General features: G+C 44.7%; 3 protein-coding genes and 2 pseudogenes across 3 annotated transcripts; 2 read left to right on the top strand and 3 right to left on the bottom strand.

Annotated features, from left to right (window-relative positions):
- The first annotated feature begins 5533 nt into the window (after positions 1-5533).
- LOC128715937 (37 kDa salivary gland allergen Aed a 2-like) lies at positions 5534-6648 on the top strand. Its single transcript, XM_053810861.1, has 4 exons — positions 5534-5584; positions 5656-5871; positions 5932-6312; positions 6376-6648. The coding sequence occupies exons 1-4, from the start codon at positions 5534-5536 to the stop codon at positions 6646-6648; spliced, it is 921 nt and encodes a 306-aa protein (XP_053666836.1).
- A 7554-nt stretch (positions 6649-14202) lies between these two features.
- On the top strand, positions 14203-15480 carry LOC128711085 (37 kDa salivary gland allergen Aed a 2-like; annotated as a pseudogene).
- A 1502-nt stretch (positions 15481-16982) lies between these two features.
- Positions 16983-17911, bottom strand: LOC128711080 (uncharacterized; annotated as a pseudogene).
- Position 17912: 1 nt separating this feature from the next.
- On the bottom strand, positions 17913-18521 carry LOC128711924 (37 kDa salivary gland allergen Aed a 2-like). Its single transcript, XM_053806815.1, has 3 exons — positions 18471-18521; positions 18250-18411; positions 17913-18185 (listed from the first exon to the last, which is right to left on the bottom strand). Exons 1-3 carry the CDS (start codon positions 18519-18521, stop codon positions 17913-17915), a joined length of 486 nt encoding a protein of 161 aa, XP_053662790.1.
- A 1094-nt stretch (positions 18522-19615) lies between these two features.
- Positions 19616-20267, bottom strand: LOC128711077 (37 kDa salivary gland allergen Aed a 2-like). The gene is made up of 3 exons (XM_053805942.1): positions 20208-20267; positions 19963-20133; positions 19616-19894 (listed from the first exon to the last, which is right to left on the bottom strand). The coding sequence occupies exons 1-3, from the start codon at positions 20265-20267 to the stop codon at positions 19616-19618; spliced, it is 510 nt and encodes a 169-aa protein (XP_053661917.1).
- Between the last annotated feature and the right edge of the window lie 293 nt (positions 20268-20560).

The raw sequence follows: 20560 nt of genomic DNA, 5'->3' as shown, positions 1-20560 counted from the left end.
TCCGTCATTTTCTCCGCGGCCATACCGTCGGTTTATTGTTGTTTAATAACGTACCCGCGTGTTTCACCTTACACCGAAACGGTGCTCGGGTCCTGGTTTCGTGAGTCAAAACAGCATTAAGCAAACATGCAGCTTTCCATTCGGTTGGGCTGTTTTCCGTGCGGACAGTTGGTACAGCGGTGATGGACAGCCGAAAGGGAATCTGGCACTGCGGGTCGCTTAAGGGGTGGAGGAAAAGTTTATGATTATTGCTCCAGTTTTGCGTTGGCTAATATGGTTCCAATCTTGCGTTTCAGTTTCCCCATGTTGCGGGTTGCTTCCGAAATATCGCCGCCCAACTGTGTCGCTTGTCACATTAACATCTACATCCACTTGAGGCATAAAAGACTCACGGGCGGTATGCATAAGCGATTCCTGATAACTAGCTCGCCATCGTCCGCTTACAGAGTTGCTGCCCGGTCGAACATCAGTATCTGGCTATAATACACTCCGCCGCCAACTTACTGGACGATGAAACGAATCAGGGTCTGAAACAGAAAAAAACCATCCAAAACAGAGAACCACCACGTTTGCGTGTGTGCACACTAACCTGTCCACCAAAAACCTGTACCCTTAGTAATGCCAATCCCCAAAAAAAACGTGCCTCGTTTCCCGCTGTGACACGCGTTCGTGCTTCTGATTCAATCCCGCCAGGTGGCGCTACAGACCCATGGCGGCACCTACAATGCAGTCGAATTCAAGCAACCGAAAGGAGGTGAAATACACACACTCTACCAACGTTTTATTTATTTTATCTTCGAAATCAAATTAAGATAAAATTAGCCATAAAGTACCTGCCGCCAGCCATCGTTGCTAGTGTGGGGCTTTTTACTGTTGGCTGTTGCTGTAAGAACCCTGGCCCATGCACTCATTTTCCGGCGTGTCCTTCGGTGGGCTTGGTGAAAAAGGTTAGCAGGCCGATTAGCATAGCCGCAACATAGCGAGGCGGCAACAAATTTCCCGTGTAAAAATCTCAACATGGAGCACGAGGCTCAGTACACACATTTATTCCGCGAGAACGGGTTTCGGGGTCGTATCTCGATGTGCAATCGGTTGCTCATGTGGAAGGCTTTTATCGCTCACGAATCACATCTATCTTGTGCGACCGGTGGACCAGAAGGACGTAATTTTGTGGCGCGATCACTATCGTCGGGTACCTGTTTGCAGGTTAGAGGCCCTTCGGCTTGGGAGCTTAAAGCAGCTCCTCTTTTCAAGTCGTTAAAACTGACCCATTTGACTGCAGGTTAAATTATTTCAATTGATCCATATTTAAATACGAATGAATGAATGAATGAATGCTATTATTAAGCGGGCAATAGAAAATTACAACCCGAAATCGGAATCTCACAGCTATAAATCGCAATTGTTTGCTCACAATTGCACAATACGTCCACACCACATTATGTTCCGCTGGTGGCTGAAGTAAAGCAGAAAACAAAACCCCGGGCCACGGGTCCGATATACAAACCAAAAACACCGCACAATTAATCGATAATAGATTCTAATTGTGCGCATGTACCGATAGAATCACACAAAAGCCACTTTTCGCACAGGTCCGCCGCTAATATCTCGCGATCAATTTGTTTCGAGATCTGTTTTTTTTGGTTCATTTGTTGCTGTTCTTTCCGTATGGTTTTCAGTTCCCTTGCGCTGGTCAAGGGTCGAGCGTACGATCATGTCGGTCGGACCCTGCGCAAACGCCCCGCAGCTCGATCGTCCACATCGCAAAGGGGAGTAACATAAAAATCAACATCGATACCAAAACCTCCATCGGCACCCTTTTTGTTACCCACCCCGACCAACAATCGAAATCGTAAAATCTATATTAGCGTTAATCGGTCAATAATGCCGTGTTCTTTGGTTGTGTTTTCGTACCGGATTATGGGTGTTTTTCGCTGTGCTGTAGCTTGCAGGGTTGCGAAATCGCTCGTTGCGGTGATGACGACGCGGTGTATTTTAAGTTGGCCTAGAAGTCGCTGCAATGAACGCCACCCGTGTCCAGATTCGGTGGTGTTTCATTCTGCTGGTGTAAGGGAGACTACTACCAATCCTTGCTTTCATGTTTCCGTTTTTCACCCTTCACGTTTGCCCCCTCGAAAGTCATTAGCGAAACCTGGTACGACTTTTCCGCACTCTACGCTGAGAAATGGCCAATAATTAAGACATTTTGTAACCGGCACAACTACGGCTACAGGCTCGTCCAGGTGAACTCTGTGGAAAAGTTCTCAGGAAACTCACTTCTGAGGGATCACATCCAACAGTTGGGAACATTCATCCCGGGATGATACAAACGCGCCAGTATCATCCGGTACACGGCACGGTGCAAGATCGTGACATAATAATATAAAGACATCAGGCATGATTGTCGATTCTTCGCCATTCGATCGCAATCGTTCGATTGTGTATGGACTGATTAACGGATGCAATCGATAAAATGGAACCGCTGCCACCCCAAAAACACTCTAGCCACCACTAAGCACTAGATCACGCCGTCCGTTAGATTCAGGTCATTCTGTAACACACGTTTTCAGCTGGGTAACGAGAAGGTGGATACTAATTTGTCACGCCAGCCCAGAAAAGATGCGCCAGGAACACCCGGCACCCGGTGTGGGACACATTAGTGGAACAGGTCGTTCGGTGAATTGGAGTGTAAGAAGCGTGCAGCTGGAGCGTGGCCGTACGGGAGTAACGAATCCCAGCCAGTTCCAGTTGGCGCCAAATAAATTGTAGTAGAACATTACGATGGGAACATGGTAAACCACTTTCGGTAAGGCACGAAATTGTGATTGTTGCTGTAACAAGCAAGCAAAACGAGAAGGTGGTTCATGGAATTGCTGTTACCTAACCGAGTGGAGTATAATAACCTGCTACTTGCTGCTATGTTGCAATAACATCATAAGTAAAGCTACTGCACGAAAATAGTAGTAGCCTTGATGATCTTTTGATGATCTTTTGAATCTTAAAGAATTTTAATACTGTAAAAAGTTATTCAGTGGTATCTCTAACTCCATTGGCCATTGGAAAGACAGATTAATTCTAAGATTGCATACATTTAGGCGTGTCATACCTGATGCACATTTTGAAGTGCATTTAGATGAAATTCAATTCTGAATAGTGTTGAGCTGAATGAATCTTTTGAGAAGAGTCATCCATCAGGAGGCAGAGCCAGGAGTCGACTCTCAAAAGATTCATGAATTCTCAAGATTAAAGAATACTCATAGGTTCATGAATCCTCAGGATGCCTCGGGATTGAAGTTCAAAGATTTGTTTAGATGCATGAACCTGAATAAGATTCACCCAACCCTAATATTAATAGCTAATTAACATTTTTCCATGGAATATCCATGGAAACATCGACTTCCAGTCCTCAAACGAACATATCCATCAAATGTGAATTGAGCTATCAGTAAAATCAACCTCGGTCCCTGACCTTCCTGTGCGTTCTACCGCTCGATTAGCAAAATTTTCTCGCCAACAAGTTATTCAATGTCCAATTAATTTTTGGAAATCATCCATCCCACGGGTCTTTTAACATTCTTGCCATAATAAAGCAAGACCAATCGTCCCTTCACCATGCTCTCGAACGGTTAAGCTAACGTTCGAAAGCCTGATTCGTTTGTCCTCGTGTGGCTATCCCTGTGGCTTACCGTTTCAACCTTAAGTACAGCAAACAATCATTTAACGGCAACGTTTCAAACGGCCAGCATATGCACTTTACACCCCTCGATCGATCGCGCATCATCATTTCGACGCAAATTTCTATCTGTTCTCACAAACGCGGAACCACTTTGTTTGCACCCTATTAAGAACATTCAAATTCCACCCCTCACAAGGCGGGGATGGCGTATTTTACCAATCTCTTCCCACCAAACAAGTACCAACAGTGCACGATGGTCCAGTCCCGACCGGCGCCTTTGTATGGCTTTATTTTAGGGGTGCAGCAGCAGGTCAGTCGATATCGGTAAGTGTACTTTTCCCATCCCATGGTGGCATCCCATCCGGAAGCGCGTTTGAAACGTGCTCGTGGGATGCGTTTTAACGGTTATTTCGAATCCTCGTCCTTGACGTAACGCCTTTCCCCTTCGCAAACGTCCTTTCCCATGTTTTTGACGGTGTTTTTGGTGCTTCTGGTTAGATTCTGGGTGAGCCGACGCACGGCTGAGTGTCCGTATGTGTTTGCCGACGTGCGCACGCATTACGCACCGCTTTTTTCGTTGGCGTTATGCCCGGCGCACCCTTCTTGCCGCGTAGGGTAACGAACAAAAGAAAGCACACATCCATACACACGCGCGCTCACGGAAGGGATGATCATCCGTTTCCACCGGGCGATGGTACGGCCTGCAGGACACCACCACGCACAGCTGGTTATGAATCATCTGGATAAGAGCACTGGCTTTGTTGTTTTTTTTTCGCTCCGAACCGGTGTGCCACCGGTTGACTGGGAGGTTAAGGAAATTCAATATGTTTTTATTCGTACACTCCCTACAATGGTTTTGGGCGATACCGTGTGCCGGACCGTTTGCCACCTTTCAGAAACAGTTTCCGTCTAATTTAGGGGTTGATTACCGGAACGTGAGCGGGACAAGCAAGCAACATTACGGTCCACCCAATCCCCGTTGCGGCGCGGTATTTCATTAGGTTCGGTGCAAAGTGGATGCTATCCGTGGCCGTCGTTACACCCAGAACCTGTTTCTGGCAAGTCGTGGCCTTGATATGCAGCCGTGCGTGAGAGTGTGCGCGCGTTTATTGCGATGGTTTTAGCATAAAAAGGATTAGGGGTGGCAAAGATTTGATGAGATTAGTTCCGATTCCCTGTTTCCGGTACACACATTGTACATACAGGGCTTGCGGATGGTAAATGGCGAAGAGAGAAGCGGAAGCAAGTGGCATTTTAGGGTCGTTGTTGAAGCTGTGATTTTTGCATTGCAAAAAGTAACGGTCACTTTACGACACAAAGAACAATGTTTAATCGGTTTTTTAGCAGGGTTTTGTACAATTTCTAAACAGATTTCCTTGTTTTGTTTACTTTCTCTATAGCGCCATCTGTATGTGAGTCTATGAACTAATTGGTCAACAAATGCAATCTTCAATCTCGATTTAAATCCGTGGCTTACTATTCTCACTCACCACTAGTAACCTCCGAGTAGTTCGCAACTTTGTTGACATTTTCATAAGCATAAGGGATTAATCACTCGATCTGTAAATCTGTCATCAGCTCCATCTCCGGTTCAAATCATGCATGCAAATCAAGTAGGCTGGCAAACAATATTACCACATGATGGCAGTGTAAACGCTTGTTTCATTTGAACACACCGTTTACAATGGAAATAGCTGTCTCTTTATTGCTCAGTTGAATCAGATGAGTAAACAAGTACAATATCCCGAACAGCTGTCTCAACCACTTCCATCTAGATGCTGCTTGCTATAAAAGAAGACGCTGAGAAGCTTTGTCGGTAGTTCCGATAGAAATATTGAGTGTTTTAAATTTGCTAGAATGATCATTACTGCAGTGCTGTTTTCATTTCTCGCTCACCTGCATGTGCAAGTATGTTGATATTGCAATGTGTCCTTCGAGGGCATCGTGTGTTTGGAGTTCATTTCTTGTGCTTTTCTCAGGCTGCACAACCATGGAAAGCGTTCGATCCGGAACAATCACTGTACGTGTACAAGCGCTGCTATGAAGATCACCTTCCATCGGGCTCGAACAGAAAGACTTACCTCGCATCGTGGAATGCTTGGAAGTTGGAACCCAACGATGCTATTACCCAATGTTACGCAAAGTGTGTTCTGATCGGATTGCAAATCTACGACGAGAAGGAAAACGCATTTAAGGTATGGTGAAGTTGAAGACATTCGTTCAACAGACTGCTCAAATCATTTCCTTCTCACCAGTCCGAGAGGATTCCTGTCCAGCACAACGCATACAAATCCCTTAACCAGGCCAGCTCAAGGGAAGTCTCTGCGTATCTGTGTCGTAACTGTGTCGATCTGTACAATGCATATCTACCGGTACACAACCGATTCGTGGATCTTTCCCGTAAACTGTACCACGGTACGGTTGACGGTGCCGCTAGAATTTACGCCGCAATGCCTCAAATCAAGCAAAAAGGTGAATCGTACCATGCGTACTGTGAAAAACGCGCATGGAATGGTAGAAAAAAGTCTGACATGAAGAAGGCCCGCAATTACGTACTAACTGGCAGTCCGGAACTGAAGAAAGCGATCGATTGCATTTTCCGTGGATTGCGCTATATGGATGACAATGGATTGAAGGTAAATGTGGTTAAAGTTGTGAACTATGCAAAAGTATTCAGTGAGAGTTTTCTCGACATGCAGGTTGATGAGATCGTGCGTGATTTTAATCTGATCAACAAGAGCGAACTGGAACCCGAGGTCCGATCAGTGTTGGCCAGCTGCCGGGGAAGTGACGCGTACGACTATTACTCCTGCCTGGTTAACAGTTCCCTTAAGGAAGACTTCAAGAAGGCGTTCGATTTCCACGAACTTCGTTCTGCGGACTACGCTTATCTGCTGCGAGGAAAAGTGTACGAAGGTCCGGAGAAGGTTAGGGAGGAAATGAAGAATCTAAACACTACCGTTCACTTCTAGAGCGTGTCATGTTCTCATTAGTCGTTGGGTTGGGGTATTCGGTGGGAAAATATATTGATTTACAACAAGATACGATCAGCATTATACAAAACGTGTCCAATTGCTTCATTCTTACGTTTGGAAGAAGTCAACCGCTTGCTCATTATCTGAATCGAACTCCCAAAGCTTGCCCCGGAACCGTTTTTATGGCTCCCATGAGTCTAGCAGTGGCGTCTTCCATCGCACCACCCAGTGAGTCAGCTGAAAAAAACACACATAAACACACACTGTTCTATCGAGAGTTCTTTCCCTCCAACAGACGGGCCACGTGTTCCCTAGGGGGACGAAATTTAAGTCGATTTAATTATCACCCAGACGCGTGCCGTAATGTACAGTCCGCGGGCTGTGTCTTGACCGCGCCCAACTACCATCGCGAGGTTATTGGCCAACAACATGGGTGACGATAAGCCATCAAAGAGCTGTGTTGGCTTTTCGCTTCCGATCACTTCCGCACGGGGTGTGGTCAATGTCTGGCAAAACGGGGTACGGTAACAGTGCGCCTATCGATCGATAGTGTGAAGACCTCCCCAAGCGGTCAACCTTTGCACGACATTAGCACACATACGTCTATCTCCACGAATGCCCCGCGGGTGCCCGATCAACGCACATGATCTAATTGCGTGCGCCCCAATGATAAATATGTGTGGTATAAATTAGCTATCTGCTTGCCGATTTCAAATGTGTCAATTGATTAGCCATGATAGGGAGTGCGGGTTTTTTTTTTCTTCTTCGTCGATTTACTTGTCCGTCGCGGGCAAATCGAGCCTAATCGGTGCGGTTGCCGCTATCTGCCCGCTTGTCGGGTGTAACATTGCTACAATCTGCCTGCGGGTTCCGCTATCCTTCTAGCCCTCGCTCTGCATGGAGGAGGTATTTAATTAGTAAACAAATATATGACTAACGCGACTACACGCGACTTGCCAGTACCTGGTCGAGATTATGTCGCTGGCAAATTTGATTTATGATCGCGTTCGTGACCACGCGTAGCGCCGAGGTATCGGCCGGCGACCGGTACAGCGACAGTTTGAAGTTGGAGCGGAATTTGTTTTGAATTCCAGGAAGGATCTATGCTTTGGAGCATTTGTGGATATTTGACTTCCAGTTTGTTGCTAAAAACCTTAAAGGTAACGCTTTTCAGGTATAATGTAAAGAAAATAACTATTATTTTTATTATTTTCCTATGATATTCATGATATTGACCAATAATCTTTTTATTTTGCTGAGTAATGTAAAATAAAAACTACCTATAATGGTTGTAGCTTCCAGATATAGTGATCCATTATGTGATATTTGCATACATTCAGGCGTTTTGTATCCAAAAGAATATTCCAATAAAAAACGCAAGTCTTTATTTCCTGTTTCGTCGTTTGGAAACAAACCAGGTTACTGTCGATTTATTCTTACCTTTAATTTCCCACGACACGAACACGCACGTCAAAGACCTGCACTGCACAAACATTCCATGCGCACCAAATTCTTCCCGTAAAAAAAAACACGCTCAACACGCCTGACACTAATCTGCAGAAACAGTTGCAGTACACTTCCAATCCTCCAACAAACTTGATCCCGCGATCAGTCGCATTTTGCATAATTGATCATCATAATCGTCATCCGGATCGGTGTCCAACGGAAAAAAAACTCTCGGCACGTTTCGTCCACCTAGCGCTTCACCGAAAAACAACCACTTGAAAGTAAATCACTCGCTGGGAACTGTCGCGGTTGGCAAAGCCCTCCCTGGGAGCGTTCGGCAGCCCGATAGACGTAAGCGATACCTAGGAGGTCGCATATGTACCGTATTTCTTTCAAGTCCTTTCGCCCCCCGAAAGGCACCGTTCACACCAAGATTAATCGATGCGCAAACCAGACCAGATGAGCCGGACAGTTTCAGCGTCCTGGGAAAGTTTGTTTCTGTGGCAGCTCTCGACCACGACCCCTCCGTGGACGGAACGCGGGTTCGAAAGCGATTTCTTTAATTTCTGAAGGAATTTGATTGGAATATTTCTCGCGATGACAGGTCACGATCTTAATTATATCGATCTGATTCCCTCCATTGCTAATCTACCCCTCAAATGTTGGTCATCTTATTCGATTTTGATCGGAATCTTGTAGAAGAATAAATCGTGAAACCTTAAAAAAAACACCAGAGATGGTCAGTTACTCTGTTAGAACAGTCATTTTGTTAAAAGTGGAGATTAATCTTTCCACTTGATTTTTTCCCCTTTTTTGTGCCTGCTTTCATTGTAAGAAACCTGCCTCTCCCGACATCTTTAAATTGGATTAGCAAAGTGTCTGCCAATTCCACACCGAAATAGCGTGCTCTAAAATTTCACCTGCATTTAAGTCGTAGCATGGAAACAAGTTGGCGGACAGCAGATTTCCACCCGTTCGATGACTCATATTCGATACATTTTCTGTTTTTATTCTTCTCCTACTTCAAACACCTCCAGCTTATGAATTCTTCTTGGGGTGCTAACCGCGAACAAGTGGAATGCTGTGTTCTCCCAAGCAGATCAGTGTCAACGATCGTTCGAAGGTGGGATCAGTGTCCCTGAGACTCGACGTTGAGACCGTTCAAACGGGACGGTTCCATTTGCTTCTAATTGATCAATTAACCATGAGAAAGATGGCCTTAAGATGTTGGTGAGGGCCTCCGCAGCCAGAATTCTTAAAAGAACTGATAGAACATTGCTACTTCTACTAGATCGTTTGACCGCCTGGTATTGGAAGATAACAGTATTCCCGATCGATCCATCACATTCGAAGGTGATCGAAGCTGTTCCGTCAATGCTCCCTCCCCTGAGGGCCTCTATAGCGCGCGGAAAAAACCGGTTCCGGATAAAAGCGTTCCTTCCAAAAGGGACCCGCCCGGGGTCTAGCACTATCAGCGTTACCTCTCTTTAGGTACCGGGAACTTGGGAAGGCGTGATAAATGGATTACGCGACCGCACCTTCCAGACACCTGGAGCTGGTGCGATGCCGGCTGACGGCTACCAACAAAACTCCATAAGGGCCCCAACTGCCAACCGCACCGTATCACCCTGCTGGATCCAGTTTCGCTGCACACAACCTCCGTTTAAAGCGCGCGGGTGAACTACCTTCAATTGCGATCGTTCCCTGCTGGGCTCGGGAGCTTCACCGTGCGTACGCGCTCACAATCCAGAAGCGACCGCTATGCGCTGCCGCAACATGCACACGGTTGAGTGCCGACCGGCTACCCTAAACGCTAATTAATTAAAAGCATTTTGATGTCAAGTGAGCTTGCGCTTTTAGGGCGATCATATTGCAGCTCGCAAAGGCGACACAAAACCCGCACCGCACGGCGACAAACTGCACCAAACACCGCAACACCGGCCGCGATGCTCAGTTACACTTTTTGCACTCCTGTTTATCATGCACTTCGGTCTCGCGCTTGCGCCGAACTTATCTCGGTTCGGGCCCTGTTTCTGGGTGACCATTTCAACCGTTGTCATCGTCAACAGGTCAGCATCTTCCAGCAGAGTGCGCACCCGGTGCATTAAATAACGACCATACCTCTGCGAACCATCCCTGTCCCGCTACGGCGCGGTGTGAATCCGCGGATGTGTGCAGAAAATGTGTAAACAAAATTATCAAAACTGAACTGATTAATGGAGGGTGGACATTGCAAGCATACGCACCACAACGGTCCCTCCCCGCCTAACCATCTCCATGCCGACCGTGGTGCCGAGCATGTACCGGGCGGAAAGTGAATCCCGCAGAAAGGTGACCCCTTGCCGGGAAGGTACGGTTTCAATTTATTAGCTTACTTACCGTCGTACACGTTCCGGACGCCAACTCCGGAACCGGGGGAGAAGAAAATCCAGATTTGGATCACGAATAAGATTATAAATTCACCTCCACGCAGAACAAGCGGTAATCAGACGAGCAAGTGCATGCTTTTTTTCTGCATCTTTCACAACAAATCCTCTAGAAGGAGACGTCCACGAGGCACAGAAGCGATTCATATCACACTGTAGATTGCTTTAATTGTGATTTTTAGACATCTAGTTGCGAAATATGCGAGGAAAGTCAGTGCAACTTTTCATACCTTCGTACCTTTTAAAATGCTTGAAACATGTTATAATCAACTCATTATTTCTTATAAGATTTCAATGAAACTTAATTAAAATAAGTATTTGTTACTACGATAAAATTAAACATTGAAATATTTTGATCAACAATATTTACCAGCCATTTCACAACTCTGTTCCACATGACAAGACGCTAATGCCATTTAATCTCTGCAAGCTGAATGCTACAACTAACGACATTGTCCTTCCCTTTACTTTAGCGCAATGTAAACTTGGGGCCCTTTAAAAAGGTTCTTCTTGGCGAAACCCATCTACCACGCTATAATATAGACGCTATGCTGTCTGGCGAATCGAGTCTTGGGGTTGAGTTTGCTGTCGTTGTACTTTTTATTTAAACAAACATCAAACTGACCCAACCCACTCTTATCAGTGATTTTTGTTTCTTTATTTTTATTTCCAAAATACAGCATTAGACTTGACATCCAACATCAACACAACACAGAGAAGGCGTCGATGTATCTCAGTGCTTTTTTTTAATCCAGCTGTGATAACTTGTGTTGGGGTTTCATTTAGTTTAAGCTCATTTTAAAAATTTCCTGAACATCATACTGCAAACAACTCAATTTGCTCAAATGCTAATAATGCACAATTATGCCCCCTTTTTTCCATCTTTCTCACCGATCCATATCGGTAAGGTGTGTCCAGAGCCGATGCACAAGGACCAGGTATGCAAAATAACACGCAAATAATCCTGTTGCGCTGGCCGTGTAGTGCATTTATTTAGTCAACATATAATATTTACCAAGTCCGTTGCTTTCGCTTCTAAACTGTGGTGCGGCCTCTCTGTTTTTTTTTTTTGACGCGCCGCCTAACCAAACACCGGGAGGTCAATTGCGTTTGTGCCGATGCGATGCATTCCGATTTCAATAAGTGATTCTTTTTTTTTTTTTGCTCTCTTGTTGCCTCACCGTTCCCGCGCATTGCATTCGCACCAGTGCAGTGGTTTTATTTAATTTTATAACTGCCTTTACTACACTTTCCTCAGCCGCGGGTAGAGTTGAAGGGTAGTTTTCCACTTTCTGCGAGGTTTGTAGCTCATTCCAATCGCACAAACATCAGCCTAACGATCCGGTCACTCTGTGGTCTTCCCAGTGAAGGTTTCGAAATGAATGGTCCCGGTTGTGTGTGCAACGGGAGCTTAGATAAAACCGATCAACATATGCGGCGTATGTCGGGTGCAAACCCGGCGGTTACGAAATCGAACTCGGTGCCGGCCAAAGCCCCCATGCTGGCTGCCAGGTCGCCTACGATGCACCGTCATAGGTGTTCTGGTCATCTTTGTTGGATTAATTCGTTCACTATCGTGTAAGTCACCAACCGTCAGCGATGGTGGTGGTGAACAACCGACTACAAGCCTAACCCTCCGGTCCAAACTGCCCGAGGCTGGAGTGCCCATTTCACCCTGCTGTGATGTTTGTTCGAACGCATTTTCTCCCACAGCGAGAGGAGAGTCTGTCCCACTCGCTACGCGCTAAGAAGGGTGTGATGCTCGGCGGTTTTGGAAGTGCACTCATGATCTTCCCGCCATGCACCGTAACTAAACACTTGCAGGAAGCATATTGCTGTTAACGTTTGATTTTTTATATCTATTTAATTTCCCACGAAAGGGAACGAAAAGTTTGACAGTTCGGGGTGAGTTCTAGTCATTTTTTGTCCCTTGCATTGGGGTTCCAAAAACAAAGGGTGGGCGACAAAAGCGGATTTCTATTTTTTTCGCTGGATGAATATTCTCAAGGGAAAAATATAATAAATAAATAACTCGTTGAAGAATTATTGGTTGAGGAGTTATTGTTTATTGCACACAAATAAATGAACATAGACTTTTAATAGTTAAGTTTGAAACGAATATGATAAAAAATAAATTAGACTTCGTCTCTAACAATTAATCTCTCTAATATCTAATGGTTTTGTAATATGTTAAATCATACTTCAACTTAAACCGCATCTGAAGCATCTTATTGATTTATATTTTTTAGTTTCAATCCTCTATTTCTATCAAACACAGGTAAAAAATTAATTAAGACGTAACTATTTATTAGCTTAAACAGCAAAAAAAAGGGTTCAGCCCCTTCAGACACTTGGGATAATTCAATTTGCCAAACCAAACGAAACCCGTTTTACCCTGATCTTTCACTCCGGATCGGATGGATCTAGTTATCCGCATCAAAACACACAAGCATACACTCTGCACAACAGCTTCCCGTTAAACAAAAAGGTTTTTTTTTAAATAAAACCCATCCAAATTAACCGCCACGAGCGAAAGCGCTTCCGCCGTCAATCATGCGTCATCGAAGAAAGTGAATCCGTTGCTCCCGCTAGTGCCCGCCCGACGTGGTTTTGACATGCAAAATAAGAAAAGAACCATTCACATAGCAAAAAAAAAACCTCCACCGAACCGATGTTGACACCGAAACAACGGTGCAAAAAAAAGCGCGATCGTTTACATAGTGGAAAAATTAAACACAACACCGCATGATCGTTGTCCAGGGTGGTGTAATCGGTTTGGCACGACCACGACCGAACCACTTTCTTCCGCTGATCGAAACATCAAGGCTTCTTAAAAACGTCCAATCGAGGGTGAGAAGAGAAGAAAACCAAGCTATATGTTCCACACGGCCCCAATCGCTCCAAAAAACTACCCGAACCGCCGCATATTGGGAGGCGTTGTGTTTTTAATTATCATCACACCGCACTCAGATTTGCGCGCGCAAGAGATCGTGTGCGCGCGTATCGGTGCCAATTTCCCACGGGTATCACGTGGCAGGACCGCAGCAGCAACCGCCTTTACTCGATCCTTTTCCGTGCCGTGGGGATGGTGGGTCCTCTTTGTTTTTTTTTTTATGGGAATCCACCGGAGAATGATGACAGTGACCGGGGGAAAAGCTGTTTTGTTTAGGACCCCGGTGGACAGGGTGGCATCGATGACGCCCTGGTCATGGATCGTGAGAGACTCATGGAGGGATATCTTCAAGCGTGACCGGTGCCTAGGCAATGCACGATTGAGCGGAGGAAAGCCCACGGTTATGGCGCACCATCATAAAGCTTCTGATAAAATTAAAAACATACTAAACCACACTCGCGGCTACCAGTGCACTGCATGAAGATAGGTGTACCAAAAGTAGTAAAAACATTTTAAGTTGTGTTTTACTGTCGCCCATAATAAGAAAGGTGTATCATTCTAATATATTTTAATAATAAGAAATAAATTATTGGTCTATACACCAATTTAGCCTACTAGCAATAGAGTACACAAATAGACCGCAGTGTAATTATCGCAAACTTGCGTAACAGTTTGTAGCCAGTAGTTTATCACAACTGCACTGCTGGGTGCTAAAACCAATCTCCCATTAGCCCACCACATTCAGTATCACAGCCCGTTCTAGTTGGTGCAGTTCCCATTTCAGTGATGCAGTTCACATTGCAATTGATGGATCTTGTTCCATTCGCGCTACTGTCGTTGCTGGTACTTTCTTCGTCACTGATAAGACCCACCGTGGGTAACAATAGCTACAACGCTTACTCTAATGACCGCACCAGTCCAGCACTATCACCGGATGACACTCTGTTTGCCCACTTGCGATGCTTCGAACTGTTTGCCAGCAAACAAACCGATGATCGTGATCGTGATGCGTCTAGCTGGTTGGGATGCGACGAAAGCTATCTTCAAGTGACAGAACGAACGCCAAAGTTTGTGCGATGTGTGTTGGGCCGCATGCGACTGTATGACGCGTCGAACGAACGGTTTAATGTGAGATGCTAACATCGTTCTGATCGTGCAATGTGTGTTCTAATTTTATATTACTCCTTTTTCGATAGGAAAACATAATCAGAACACAATACAATGAGTACAAACGATGGCTGACTTTGGACGAAGAATCTGTTGAAAGGTTTATAAACGATGTCCAAGATGTAGGTCACTTGAACTGCTCGGAAGATGAAGCTATATACGACACCTTTGCATCACTGTTCAACAACCATTCGGATGCCTTCCTTCAACTCTTCCTTCGTGATGCAGCAGTACTACAAACGATGTACGCAGACAAGGTAGCCGGTTGCTTCAAAGACTTCCATGCGCCATACGCTCATCTAACTCTTCGTTCATTTTAAGACATTTTCCGTTCGCGCACCAAACCAAACGGTGGTTCAATTCTGTGAGCAGCAAATGAGCGCTGAACTGTGGGATGATATCTGTCGCATACGAACGTACGAGATAAGCAACCATACGGAAGCGATGGAAAGCCATATCGCTTGTATATTCCGTGGCTTTCAGTATCTCGATCGGAACAACTCTATTAATGTAAAGACGCTTAACGAAACCTCACGCCAAATCAAACTAATTTTATGTTTGTTCTTTAAGGTGGAAGAAATTGCCCGCGATTATTATCTGGTAGGATCTTTAGATGGAGCCTCGAGGGAGTACATCAAACAGTGCGTGAACCATGCATCACAGCAAGCTGAAGTCCCCAAACGGAGTCTTGCGATGTACGGGTGTTTGTTGGGTGGGATCTACAGCGATGCGTTTAAGGAAGCATTCGACTTTCATGAAATCCGTTCCGGCAATCTAACATTTATCTTGCATAATCTTTCATACGATAGAGTCCAGGTGAAGCGGCAAATATTGGCATTAGATAAGGAACACTGCAACACTCATTAGCATCTGGGTGGCAGGTTTACGGTTGGTTAGTTGTTATCAAAATATTGTGCTCTTGTGCATTATATTGCAGAACAATTCCCACAACTTTAAATGAAGTAATGATGAATTCGGACAGTGGTATTACATATTCTTCTCCAACGCGATAATTCTTGAAAAACCTTGAACTTCACCAGTCACATTACTCTTTCCTGTGTAAATGCTTACATACTGCTCGAAAGTAGGCGGATGGTAAAGTTTACACCATCATTAAATGGGTGACACAGGTTTTATTATTACTCGCTACCAGCACTACCACTGCACGGTACCATTCGCGCACCATTCGATTCTTTATAAAGAAACTCTGTTCTCTTACTCGAGGGCCTAAATAAACCATAAAATTCTGTTTTCAATTAAAAAATAAATAGATATACACACACGGGTACTGTACTCGGCATTCCGGGGTGTACATTCAGCAACGTTCGCTGGTTTGCTCCCAGCAGGCAGGTTGGTAATTAAGTGCGAAGAATTGATTTTTATGACAAACGATTAAATGGTTAGCCAGACTGCACGCAGGCACTAGTCGCTTGGAAAACAATACCCCTACCATCTACGACTCTTGCTGTGGCCTATCGTACAAGGAACTCCGGTGCTAGAGTGAAGTGCACCTGAGCCCTTTGTTGGTCACCAACAGGGTGCTGTGCGTGGATTGAGATAGAATGCCGCCTGCCCGGTGGAGTCATTTATTTCTATGAAATTTAAATTGGCGCCTCCCGGGCAACGTCGGCGCAAAAGCAGGAAAGCCTTAATGGACGAGACCGCTTTGAGCGTCCGGCAAGCAAGATAACAGCAGACCCGGGACCGATCCAACTATTTTTCAATTAAAATAAAGAAAAGCCCCAACACGTTACACGCTGCGTGGGTTTTTGCGGTGGACAGGAGCAAAGCGCATCACAGGCGCACAGTGCGCGCCAACACCTACGAAAATAGATTATTTATATATTTATTTGCCACTTGCGAGTACGGGGCAGAGCTGAGACTGGGGCAAAAAATGGATGGAATGGATTAACGCGCGAACACCGGTCCGGTGGATGATTGTTCACGCACAACTTGATGCGGAAGGTTGTCGTTAAAGGTGCTTGCCGATAGGGAACTGGAACGTTCCGGTGTACCGAAGTGACATTTAATTGAGCCTATAAAATAGCTAGTTGCGATTGTCTCTAGGCGATACGGGTAGCTCTTGAGCGATCATTATGTTCTGGACTGACACCTGTTCACTGGACTGACTGGTCGCAGCGAACAGCGAATGGAATGTTCCGATGAACATTGAAGATTATGTTTGGTGAAGATGAACAACTTTTATGAAATCTGCGAACTCTTTACACTCCTTAACTTCTGCACCATATGTTTTTCTCTTTTTTGCAAAATGGACCCCCAATGTCAAAGGCCCTCCCAGGACACTATGTGATCCCGGTTGGCTTTTAGTTGTACACAATTTTTACATCAATTACAATGTACAATATATACATTTATTGTACACATAAAAACACAATTTATTAGCACTTTAATTGATTGTTCACTTCCCGCATAATCTGCTGCACTTTGGACCGATCGAACCGCTCACCCTCGGGCCATTTCGACGCAGTTTTTAGCTCCTGAAGTTCAACGGCATCCTTAAAGTTTTGTGCCGACTCGGTGCGGAGCATGCAGCAGTAGAATGCACCGGAACGTTCGGCACCGGAAAGTTTCTTCGCTTTCGACAGGCAAGCGTCCACACTGTCGGTGTAAACGCCATCATGGGTTTCCACTGCATCCAGCGCAGTTAGCACGGTGTTTCTCTGTGAAGATTGAACGTTCAGTGTGCAGATGTGTTCGGTGCCTTGGATGTGATGGTTTCCGGGAGGACCATCTTCCCTAACACCTACCAGAATTGATCCATTTTCGTCGACAAATCCTAATGCAACTAGAGCACACTGTATGTACCGATCCGCATCGACTCCTCGCGTCACACGATACTCCCGAACATCACAGACTGTATTTCTCGCTGATTCTGGAACAAGCCGCACACAATCGGCCACCGTTTGTGCTGCAACACTATGACAAGCAACACCTATCAGCAAAAGCGATAGACTCCATATGACAACAGCATGTATTCTGAACCACTCCATGAGGACGGCTTTCAACCACACACGCTCTAAACGCGGCGAGCAATTGACTTCAACTGGGAATGATCGACCGATCACAGTATGACAACGACCCAACAAAAGGCTCGGGAACGGAGATGCGTCGTTGATAACACAAGTTCTTGCTACATTGAGCATTAACAAACAAAGCAGATAGCACTCGGGGCTTGATCAAACAACCGCTTGATAGGAAATAAAACGGAATGCTGTAATTTTGGGATGCTGTCCAACTCTCCCACTTTCTGGCGCGAGTTCAGTTTACATATTTTATTTCACCTTGATGCATTCACAGTACAATACATGTTAGCACAATTTCTCATCAATTTCCTTCATCATTTGAGCGACCTCGGCGGTGTATCTGGCATGTTTTGGCACTTTTCCAGCCTTGATCAGCTCCTTGAGGTCGAACACCTTCTTAAACGTTCGTCCGGTAGTTGTGTTCAGCAAACACTTGTAGAACACGTGTGCCCGTTGACTTGTTGGAACACGCACCGATTCACCGATGCATGTTTCCAGATTGACATCATGTCTACGGTCCTGCTCGATCGCATTCAATGGATCGTAAAGTTTATGATACTGTAAGGGAAGCGTTGTGATAAATACTTTCATAGTGTAAATTGTTTAAGCGACTGCATCTTACATCACCCCGACCATCGCTGTATACAAATCCGACCGCCTTCATAACGCAATCGATGTGCTTATCCATATCCGGTCCTTCGATTATTTTATATTGACGTATCTCACACAGTCTGCTCTTCAATGATGGTGGCAACTTATCCTCACATTCTTGTACAGTATCACCCTGGAGAGATGTTTAATTAGGAGTATAAGTTTAAAAAAATGTCTGCTTATCAGAATTACCTGTACCACTGCTACAAAGCACAACGCGAATAAATAAACGATCACGAGCATGTTGTCTCACGTTGATCTTGGAGCTTGCTGTTTGATTAATTACAGTCACATGTCTACTTTTATATAAGAGTGCCTTGTTGGTACCAGACAAATAGATTGCAAAGCCATTAGTCTCGTATAAATATTTAACCACACTTAGCGAAATATTTACATAATAAATGAAAGATATCATTGTCTCTCCAGGACATCAGTTGTTTTCAACAACACGAGAGAACTCCATAAGTATTTGCGAGTGTTTCAGAAATGTATTAAATTTATTACATTATTCTTCGTTATAACGCTGAGGCCGTATTGATTTATTGTTCCACGTAACCAAATACTCTGGTGCCGCTACCACAGGCACTACTGGCACTGGCACTACTACCAAAGTTATCACATATAGAATAACTAAACTTTCCGTGATAAATACTGTTTCTCTGGAAAGTGGGAGCTATTTCTAGTCTTTTCATCTAGCTCTATTCCATTGAAATAATCATTTTCTTCCATAAAAAATCAATGAGATTAATTAATCGGCCGCAAATAGTTACTGCACAACAACCTCAAGAGGTTGTCTAGGTCTGCCACTTCTGGCTATCGTTGACTCTGTTTACAAGTAGCAGGATAGTCGACCCTGCGTACGGGGGCTGAATCCAGGTGGAATTTAGGGTCGGTTCTGTCGTGTGAAGACCAACGCCACTATCAATGCACTGCATCAACAATGTCCAACACAGCCCAATCCATCATCTACACAAGACATGACTACAAAAGACAAGAATTAAGATCGGAAATTGGAACACAAACAATTCGATTCAATAATTATCAATAATTTATATTATTCCCTTCAAGCTAAATATAAAAAAATCTATGTCAGGCGGATCTTATTTCGAAATAAGTTCAACTATAATCCTTGCCAAGATTATTTTAATAGCCAGGGCAGGATATTCTACAAAGAAGCAAGACGCTGTGCTGTACGTGGGATTTATGAATTTTCTTTACTGAGATAACTTTTTAGTTCACGTGCTAGATGTCTGGAATTTTATTTGCTTTCAACATTTTATGCATGTTTTTCAATTATTGTACAATATTATCTGAATTATAAACGACAATGTTCCTGCCTACTTGCATAGACCGTCATCAATTTCCTTGATCAGTGCCGAAACACGGCCCATATCGAACGGATCGCTCTGCTGCATCTTACCGGCCCTCAAAAGCTCATTGTAGTCGACTGCATTCTTAAATCCGGCCGATGAGCTCGTGCCCAAGAAGCAAGTGTAGAAAGTGTTTGCCTTCTTTGCATTGCCCACGGTAGATGCTTCGGTTTCACATTTCCTCATGTTGGCGGCATGGTCAACGCTACTATCGACGCGCTGCAGCAGTGTCAGCAGCTCGTTTTCCTTCGCGTTAGAACGGGGGGAAATCTTTTACACGTACACTTATTAGATGGAAATGAAGCTGTACCTACCTTCACTCCACCGTTTTCGTTTACAAATCCGACCACCTCCAGGACGCACTGCATGTGATTGTCCATATCATCGCTACTGACTGGTGTGTATTGACGCAGCTCACAGACGCGATCCTTCAGCGAATCGGCAATATTTTTCTCACATTCCTCCACCGTTGACTCCTTTCGGGCCTGTATAATGGAAAATAGTTATCCACTCTGCACAACATGGATTAGTAAGAAGCCTACAATCTAAGTACAAGTACCTGTCCCAAAGAGATCAGACACCACACCAGTCCAATGCTCAGTAAAATTTTTTTCATCATGATGCTTCCTCACCGTGGTCTATGAGCAAGTGAGCCAAAGTCGGTGTGGTTTAATACTGATCATATGGTCCAACTACAGGTGGTGTTTGGTAAACATTACATGCAGGAATGTCAGACAGTTGCGTGTTGAAACATCTTATTAAAGCTGATTAATTATTGCCGATCTTTGTTGTCATTCGGATGATCTAAGCAAAGCGAGCAAAAGATGTGAGTTCCATTCGCACATTAACCATGTATAAGCATCAGAAAATAATTTTCATGCAGTGCTATGAATCATATTGCTAATAACAAAC

The sequence above is a fragment of the Anopheles marshallii genome, chromosome 3 (genome assembly GCF_943734725.1).
Source record: "Anopheles marshallii chromosome 3, idAnoMarsDA_429_01, whole genome shotgun sequence".
Taxonomy (NCBI): Eukaryota; Metazoa; Arthropoda; class Insecta; order Diptera; family Culicidae; genus Anopheles; species Anopheles marshallii.
Note: the sequence above shows the minus strand (reverse complement) of the source record. Positions and strands in the feature narration are given on the sequence as shown.